The 9983-nt window shown below is 39.4% G+C and overlaps 1 protein-coding gene across 2 annotated transcripts in view; it reads left to right on the top strand.

The window, feature by feature from the left end:
- rasgrp3 (RAS guanyl releasing protein 3 (calcium and DAG-regulated)) overlaps nt 1-6770 on the top strand; it is a 42982-nt gene extending 36212 nt beyond the window's left edge. For both annotated transcript variants that reach the window (XM_046855941.1, XM_046855942.1), the window contains exons 14-17: nt 157-193; nt 2212-2355; nt 2442-2812; nt 4754-6770. In XM_046855941.1, the coding sequence (XP_046711897.1) occupies nt 157-193; nt 2212-2355; nt 2442-2812; nt 4754-4762 (561 nt within the window). In that variant the 3' untranslated portion in view covers nt 4763-6770. The remainder of the gene's footprint in view (nt 1-156; nt 194-2211; nt 2356-2441; nt 2813-4753) is intronic.
- Nucleotides 6771-9983: the final 3213 nt, after the last annotated feature.

The following is a 9983-nucleotide window of genomic DNA, read 5'->3' as shown; positions in this document are numbered from 1 at the left end:
CCTTCTGGAGCAGAGTCTGTTTTACTCTGGAATAAAAACAGACTGTCTGAACTGTTCCATTTGTTTAAAATGAGTTTTTATTTGAAAGGGAAGTATTTATAATCAGTACAATATTCTCTCTCTCTCTCTCTCTCTCTCTCTCTCTCTCTCTCTCAGCTCTGGGGGATTATTAAACAGGGCTACAAATGCAAAGGTACGCACAGTTTTCTTCCTTCACTCATTTATTACAGCAATAAATTCACTTTTTTCAGCATTATACAGATTTATTGTGGAACCTGTATTTTATTGCATTCACACTGCAAGTAAAAATATCCTTCATTACATTTAACCAAAAGATTATTTCTAAAATGTTTTACTAATTTCATGCTCTCGGAAGTCTTGTTCGTTATCTTGGCACATCACAGTGGTTCATTTGGTAGAAAGAAGCAAGGAAATTACGAAAGTGTTTTAGTGCAGTGTTAAAAAACAATCTAAGATTACGAGATTAAACTCGTAGCAATATTAGTCAGAATAAGTCAGAATATTTTGACAAAAAAGTTGGCGATTCAAATTCTACATAGAATAGAACGCAGATGTGACCATCGACCACTGGGCCCCATTTTCAGATTCTCAATCTGTTTGATTTTTTTCTTCAGAATAAATTAAGTTTCCTACAGAACCACTGCAGTGTCCTTTTACTAATAATAACTCCGTACCACAAGACAAAACATTTTCTTATTGCTTCATTCTGAACTAAAGTAGGATGTAAACAAATACTTCATATACAAACAGCAAAACGTTTCTCACAATTTTGTGATTTTTGTCAAAATTTTATCGCTTCAATCATACTACAACATTATTCTCAAAATATTTCAACTTTATTCTCATCATTTTTACGACCTTTTTGTTTCCTGTTATCTCAGATTTTGTAACTTTTTTAATGTCATTAAAAACGGCATAAAGAAATTTAATGAAATTAAAATAAAATGAGTAAAAGCATCTAAAAGAGGCTCAGTGACACTGGTTCAAACAGTTTTCTCTTGCCAAAACAGTTAACATTTTCCATTATGCAAGGTTTTGAGAAATGGCTAATTCTGTAATATAAATGATAGAATTTATGATTCGGGGTATTTTGCATTGTCATGGCTGCTCTGGTTTAGCTGCCTGGATAAACAGTTTTTATGTTTTACAGCCATAATCAATGTACATTTATACAGCAGATTCGCTAAGATAAAATACAGCAGCAGCAGCTACAGTCATTCCAACCTTCTTCATTGAGTTAAAGGCTGCATGTGTGTAGATTGTGTAGAGTGTAGCTGTATTCATTACTAGAGCACTTTTGTACGTCGCTCTGGATACGGGCGTCTGCTAAATGGCACAAATGTAAATGTAAATTCAGTTTCTGAAATGTCACACCAACGTGTACACACATTTGTTACGTTGGTTACAGTTTTCTTAAAAACCCTACGTGATGCAGAAATTACATAATGTTGTCCAGTGTTTCAGCAAAAATTGCAGAGGAAACTAAAAGTTTGCTCATATTGAAGAAAATTCTCCTCATTCTTTATACTTTCCTATATTCTGGATCCTGATTGGTCAGAAGGTGTTGAACTCAGCAGCTCTGAGTGTAGTGTAGTTTTATATTAATGCACTTGCACTGATATGTAATTTATTTTTATAGAGATGTTAATGTTAAACAGTGTGTGACTGTCAGAAAGTAAATGTACTTTTTCACGTATATGTTCTTCACTGAAGTGTCTCCATTTGGGGAGGTTGTTACTTCACTACATTTCAAAGACAAATATTTGACTTTTTACTCGACTACATTTTTGATGTAATCAGTCGTTTCTTTTTATTAATGAGGATAAAAACATAACTGGTGAAACACGCAGCGAGTCACCAATCAGGATCGAGCGCACGCTCTGTTTTACACGTGTTCTGATCGGCGCTCGGTGCATCTACTGATCACCAACATACAGTTCAGCATCAGTTCAACATCAAGCAGAACATTTAGAGAGGAATAAATGATGAAGAAACTCCAGACTCGAACTCACCACCACACACGTGACCTCATTTACCAGTCACTCAGTGTTTGAAAAGATCACAGATAGTCCTGTGACTGCATCATGTGTTTTTTTGAGAAAATGCTCAGAGTTTCTGATTGGCTGCTGAACATGAAGGTCCACACCACTCACAGCCTGATGTTTGATAAATAAATGTGTTTCTTTGCAGATTGTGGTGTTAATTGTCATAAACAGTGTCGTGAGTTGTTGGTGTTGGCGTGTCGGAGACTTCCTCGCTCCACCTCGCTGTGCAGCGTCTCCCCCGGAGCTCACAGCTCGTTACCCAGCAGCCCCACGCTGCCCACCTCGAAAGGTACACCATTATCACCAGTTAACCCCTTCTCATGACCTCACCTTCTTCTGGCCTCATCTCTTGAATCATACGAATTTCTTCTCCAGATGAAGACGAGGTGTTCGAGTTTCCCACTGTGTCACCTTCAGGTTCCGATTTAGAACGCAAATCCATCACCCTGATGACGGGCTCTGCTCAGAGGATCTCCGTTCGCTTCCAGAGAGCCACGACCAGTCAGGCCACTCAGACCGACCCTCTGTGGACCGATAACAACTGGAGTGAATCCGGATCTGGATCACACACCTTCCCTAAGATGAGGTGCAGACCACATCGCAAAAACTCTAAAAACAAAGGCTTTGCTCGCTGGGACGAGAACGAGACGAGCGGCCACGAGAGGAGAGAAACACACAAACAACCTGAGGAGGAGCAAAGAAATGGAGTTCCACCACTTCATCACCATTACACCCATGACAGCAAGGTGAGATCCTCAAACCATCAAACACAGAACAGTCTGGTAAGATCTCTACCAGTGTTTATTCTAATTTACACACCGGTCAGTGTTTGTGATCAGCTGAAAGTTGAAGGTGTGATACAGTAGAGCAGATACACAACCTACAGTTAGAGTTTTATCCAGAGTGAGACAGATATGGTAGATATTTCCTAATTTCTTCACTGATCTCCAGGTGGAGTTTTACATTAGGTTATACTTTATGGCCATTTTTTTCACCCTGATGTGGTTCTTTCTCAAACTGTTATAGACACAATCGTATCAGACGTCTTTGGATGCAGGAGCATGAAATATTGCCTTCACTTGGAATAGGGGACCAAAACCTGTTCCAGCATGATGATGCCCCTGTGTACAAAGCCAGCTCCATGAAGAGCTTTCCTCAATAGAAATGCATTTAATATGAACACTGACTGCACCCCAGGTCTTCTCACCTCCTCACCAACATCAGTACCTGACTTTACTGACACCCTTGTAGCTGAATTCTCCACGAAAATCTAGTGGAACATCTTCCCAGAAGAGTGTTGAATGTTTAACTCCAACAGCTTCATTATTAGTGGAGATGCTGCACAGACGTCGATCTCTTTCTCTTATTTAAATGAATCTGATCTTCTGGCACTACTTTATCTGTGTGTGTGATTCGGAGGAGCAGAACTGTAGATGTAAGGAGGCATATTTAAAACCCGTAATGAAAATGAAGCGTTATTTTGATATTATTTTGTTGAATGGTGCTCCATAACTCAAGCTCCTCATGTTCACTTCCTGCAGTTGATGTCACGTTGTTCTCTCGTTTGCGTTTTAGTCGAAAACACCAGGTTTGTTTGATCTCAGGCTGATCCAGTTCTTTCAGTGGATTTTTATCTCTGGCAGTGTTGCTGTGCTCAAGGTCCCAAAACATCCTGCTCTCAATTCCGTGCCTTTTGCATCGCCGTGGAAACCAGAGTGCATTATGGGTGCTGGTCTCTCCATCCCCTGGCAGGGAGATTATCTCGACCAGTGAAGAGAACGGTGGGGAGCGTTAATATTGAACAGCTTTGCCAAGCTGCTGCTGCTTAAACGGGTTATTTCAGGAGCAGACGACCTGAACATCTGATCGCTTCATAACGAGGTTAAGGAGGTCACACTCCGTCTACTACAGTGGTGTCCAATCTTTTCCATAAAGGGCCGGTGTGGGTGCAGGTTTGATTCCAACCAATAAAGGGAACACCTGATAGTCATCGAAAATGAAAATCATTCAATGTAAACAGGAAGAATGGTGTTGACCTGCTGGAATAAAAACCTGCACCCACACTGGCCCTTTGTGGACACCACTGGTCTACGACATACAAACTGCTTCCACGCAGACTGTAGAATAGCACCTGATCCAGCACACACTCTTATTATACATTATTTATTGATTGATTTATTTCGTTTTGACAGTTGAAGCCACAAGACACTGAATAAAGGTAATAAATTCACATGAATAAAATCGAATCAGTGTTTTGTCGTCATTAGATGTACAGAAATCAGGCTCAGGGTGTAAAGGATCTGATCTGCAGCATTTTCTGAGACGCTTTAACTCCGTTCCATCCATCCATGATTTTCTTCACCATTTAACGATGAGTCATGTCTCAGCCAGTTCATTAGAATATTAGGCCACACCTTTTCAGTCTCCAGCGACTCGTTTCATACAAGTTTTATCACGAAACATGAGGGAGCTTAAGGTTAAGGCATTAAACATTGGATCTGAAGGTCTTGAGTTCGAATCCCAGCCACACGAAGCTGCCACTCCTTGGGGCCCCCAAGCATGGCCCTTAACCCCATAGCTGTGCAGTTGAGTGAATGAGATAAAATGTACCTCGCTCTTGATAAGGGCGTATGCCGTAAATGCTGTATATTTGTTCATTGCTTTGATCATCTTTGTTGTTATTTCAGATCAGCTGACTTGGCAGCTCAGGGCGTCAGGTCAGGACGCGGGGGAGATCTTCAGCTCCGCGGCCCACAATGCTCTCCTCTCTGGGGGACGTGCTGGGATGCTTCAGACCCACCGAGTGACCCCACCAATAAAGAAAGAGGCGGATAAGGAGGACGAGATGCCGCAGCTGCTGCACCAGGCGCCGGACATTAACAAGCGATCGGGTGCTGATGCTGTGAAGAAAAAGATCAAATACCATTACACAATACAGTGATAGTCCTCTACATAGGATTCCATCATCATCATCATCGTCATCATCATCATTTACTTTTCATGTAACGCCAGATGACTGGGAGCAGAATCAAGGAACTCAGGAAGAAACTTTCAGGGGAGGGTTCCTGTTGGACCACGTTACATATTTTTGGAGGAAAAAATATTTCTCAGGATGTTTTTTTTATTCAGGAGTGGACAAATCATACGCTTATTAACAGCGTGAGTGCTGAAAGGAAGAAGAACAGATCAGACGGAGGTCACGACTTTATTGTTAGCGACTTTGCTATTGTTACTCAACTAGGAAGCCTGCAGTGGCTGATGGATATCTGCGTTATGATTGGTTGCAAGGTGTTAATGAATATTAATTAGGGCAGAGAGAGAGAGAGAGAGACGGTAAAGCTTTATGTACGGAAATGTTTATTTCCAGATGTGTGCAAATGTGTTCAGGTGTATACAGATGTGTACAGATATATGTGCAGATGTGTGCAGGTGTGTACAGATGTGTACATGTATCTACAGATGTGTACAGATATATGTACAGATGTGTACTGGTAAATGTGTATAGATGTATGGGCAGGTTTGCATAGATGTAAACAGATATATGTGCAGGTGTGTACAGATGTGTACAGATATATGTGCAGGTGTGTACAAATGTGTACATATATATGTGCAGGTGTGTACAGATGTGTAAAGATATATGTGCAGGTGTGTACAGATGTGTACAGATATATGTGCAGGTGTGTACAGATGGATGTACAGATGTGTGCAGGTGTGTACAGGTGCATACCGGTGTGTATATGTGTGTACAGATGTGTACAGGTGTGTTGAGCTTCTGGGTTCACTGATTTGTCCACTCCTGATATCAACGATTATTTTATCGTTTTATTTATCTTACAAAGCTAGCAAAGGAACAGCATGCTAATCCTGGAATTTTTTTTTTTGTGTGTGTGTGTGTGTGTGTGTGTGTGTGTGTGTGTGTGTGTTTTCTTGAGGTAACACATAAGGGATGTGTGTACAAACATCTGGGTTTTTGGTCTGTGTAATTTTCAAAGGTATAAACACTACATGAGATTTTTATAAATTGAATGAGAATTCAGAGGAACATGTGATGAAGGGGTTTAAAGATTCATGCTAGTTTCATGGATGCACGTAATGACAGGTCTATGCTACTTTATGTTTTTTTTTTCATGGTAGTTTCATGCTAGTTCATGATATATTACATTAGTTTTTGACAGACCATGTTAGTTTCATGCTAATTTGTGCTAGTTCAGGCTAGTCTAATGCTAGTCTAATGTTATTTTCATGCTAGTTCATGATACTTCATGCTAGGTTATCCTAGTTGAGTATAAGTTGTGGTATTTTAATGATTGTTTCATGCTAGGATCCAGAAGGTTGTAATGATACATTGTTATGTAGTTCATATCGTTAATGGAATATTATTATTATAAGTCAATTATTGTTTGAGGAAGAGAGAGCTAAGAAGAGAGAGAGAGAGAGAGAGAGAGAGAGAGAGAAAGACAGGAAGCGTTGACGTTAGCATGTTGATGATTTCATAAAGAAGGAAAAAACACTACGGATTTTTGAGCCGGATCTCATCACTTGAGAGAAAGGTACGCATCGCTGAGAAATAAAAGACAAGCGCTTTATCAGGACGAGGTGATGGACAGATTCACTCTTATACACGTTGTATACATCATAAACATAAATACAGATATTTTATTATATATGTTTAGTTTCTTTATTGAAATAAATACATTATTATAACTGAGGTCTCGGTGCTCTTCTACTGAAATATGCTGTTTATATAACATTTAAAAATGATTTTATTTTATTTTCATTATATAATAATAATAATAATAATAATAATAAGAGTGCAGAGTATTTACAGTATATTTATTTAAAAAAATGATGTTGGTGCAAAGTTTACGTGAAGAAAAAAGGTTATGGTTGTGATAGGATAATACAATAAATCTATATAATTATACATTATTGTATATAATATAATTTATATAATAAAATATTATTAAGTTAAAAACAATTATATGATTAAAGTAAAGCAACAAATATGTTGTTCAATACAAATTAATACAAATCTCTAAAACTCTCCTTTTAGACTAAAATAACTAAATAATGTTTATTAATAATATGTTACCATTTTCTTGGGCCGTTGTAAAATATTTATATAATTTATATTCATATTTAAAATTTATATTTTGATATTATTTCTATCATTTTAAACTCATTTGAATGATTATATTATTCTGGTATGATTATTTCCTTACCTTCATGCTAAATTGACAGGAAGTGTGATGGTAAGATCACCAGAACATGGAGTGATGGAGAACCGATTCCCTAAGAATGCATATTCATATTTCACCTACATCAAACCAATCAGTGGAATTAAAAAGGGGTGGGGTGTCCCTGGAAGAGGCCACGCACATCAGGATGTTTCATAAGAAGATAAAAGTGATCTTTCAGAAGAGAAAAAAAGAAGAAAATTAAGTAAAGTGGATTGAATTTTCACTCTGCTGTTCAGTACAGTGTGTATGTGTGTGTGTGTGTGTATGTGTGTGTGTGTGTGTGTGTGTGTGTGTGTGAGAAAAGAGAAAGAGGGTGAAGCTGCTTTTATCATCAAAGCTGCATTGTCACTGTTTTAGGACAGATGTTTTTCTGCTCACTGTTGCTAAGCATTGAATGATGGAGTTCATCAGTTGTCATGGCAACGCTGAGACTTTTCAAAGTCCATCCACCCTCACATCACCTGCATATTCAGGTTGACTCACAAAACACACACACACACACACACACACACACACACACACACACACACACACACACACACACATGTTTACAGTTTAAAAAACTGTAAACCTCCTTAATGTACAGTGTGAATTTGGTGTTGATCTGAAAACATCTGATTTTTCACCTAAAAGATAGTAAGATGGCCTTTGGGGCCTTTGTGATATTTTGAGGGCAAAAATGTAACAATCTGAAATTTTTACCAAATTTACTCATGTTACAACAATCAATACGAGCACAGGGGTGCACTTAGTTCTGTCCTGTCACACTAACTTAATTTACACACTGTACTACAGTTATTTTATCTGCTATATGTTACAAAACTGCACCTATAAAACGTTATATTGAGTACAGTATCTTTTCTGTGCTGTACTGCACTACACTGTTCTAACTTTTACCCCCAGATATATTAGTTACTGTACTCATTACTATGCTATAATATACGGCTAATATACTCTCTATATTAATAATCTAATCTAACATAACTCAACTTCAGAGTGTGTTAGGATGAAACTATGTGCTCTCATGGGTTTTTCTTGACCTCACAAATCTACAGTGTAAAATTAGTAACCCAAAGTAACGGTAAGCGGTTCTCAGATTCTCACCAAACTCACACTGGAGGTTGGGAAGGTCAAGACAAACATGGCTGTTCACTTTGTGTCATTGCATCAGACTCCAGAGCTGAGATCTGAGCTTCTGGATTCTATTCTATTTCAACTCAATATAACATCATACATGTGCAGTACATCAGCATGGATGGAACCACACCTATCTAATCTAATATACAGTGGAACCTCGGAGCTCGCGAGGGTTAGGGACCAAGACCGGTCGCGAGTTCCGAATTTTCGCGACCTTTTGATACGCCCCTTCCAACCCAGTAAAAACCCAAAGAACACTATACGAAATCGATTTAAATGATTAAATAACACTATTTCACTCCATAACACTTAATTATTAGACTATTTTAACAATACATTTTTTAGACAATTTTAATGAGATAAACCTTGATTAGAAATGTTAAAACTAGCGTTTTGTGCAGCTCGCGGTTGCTCACGAGCCGATCAGAATGAGAGTCACCGGTCGGAATGAAAGTCGCGAACATGCGAGGTCGCGAGCGCTGAGGCCGCGAGCTCCGAGGTTCCACTGTACTGAACACTAGTGTAGCTGTATTATCTACAGTTATTTACTAGACTACACTATACACACACTAGTACAGTAAAATGCACTACAATGCTATGCACCAGTCTGTGGGTCAGTTGGTACCGGGGGGCCGCACAGAAAGAACACATAACTTACATTATTTCTGTTTTATTTATTATCTGATACTGAACAATGTTTTATTGTGGAAAATTGCCAGATTTTCTCCTCCACATGTGTCTATGACTCACTCTTGATGCAGGTCATGATGCCTCGCTCACGTCTTACCTCCATCCACTACCTTCTTAAAGGAGCTCCGGTCACATGACACACCTCCATCCACTACCTTCTTAAAGGAGCTCCGGTCACACCACTCACCTCCATCCACTACCTTCTTAAAGGAGCTCCGGTCACACGACTCACCTCCATCCACTACCTTCTTAAAGGAGCTCCGGTGACACGTCTTACCTCCATCCACTACCTTCTTAAAGGATACCAGTTTTTATGGTCATATTTTATTTTGTTGTATTTATTCACCACACCTTAAAGGCCGGTCCGAGAAAATATTGTCCGACATTAAACCGGTCCGTGGTGCAAAAAAGATTGGGGACCACTGCTGTACGCTACAGAGGTAGATCAGTTACTTCTCCTTCTTTCAGCTTCTCCCATTACGGGTCGCCACAGTGGATCATCCGTCTCCATACCCCCCTGTCCTCTACATCTGCCTCTTTCACACCAACTACCTGCATGTCTTCCCTCACATCCATAAACCTCCTCCTTGGTCTTCCTCTTTTCCTCCTTCCTGGTGTCTCCATCCTCAGCATTCTCCTACTGATATACCCCATGTCCCTCCTCTGCACATGTCCAAACCATCTCAATCTCACCTCCCTCACCTTGTCTCCAAAACGTCCTACATGCGCTGTCCCTCTAATAAACTCATTTCTAATACATAGAGGATCTGCCGATTATGTTTTGGTACCAAAGCACACCTTTCAGACGTCTTGTGACGTCCAGGCATCAACAGATTGAGGTGTTTTGGTG

The sequence above is a fragment of the Silurus meridionalis genome, chromosome 8 (assembly GCF_014805685.1).
Source record: "Silurus meridionalis isolate SWU-2019-XX chromosome 8, ASM1480568v1, whole genome shotgun sequence".
Classification (NCBI taxonomy): Eukaryota; Metazoa; Chordata; class Actinopteri; order Siluriformes; family Siluridae; genus Silurus; species Silurus meridionalis.
The sequence above is the reverse complement of the archived record's forward strand: the minus strand, read 5'-3'. Positions and strand labels throughout refer to the sequence as shown.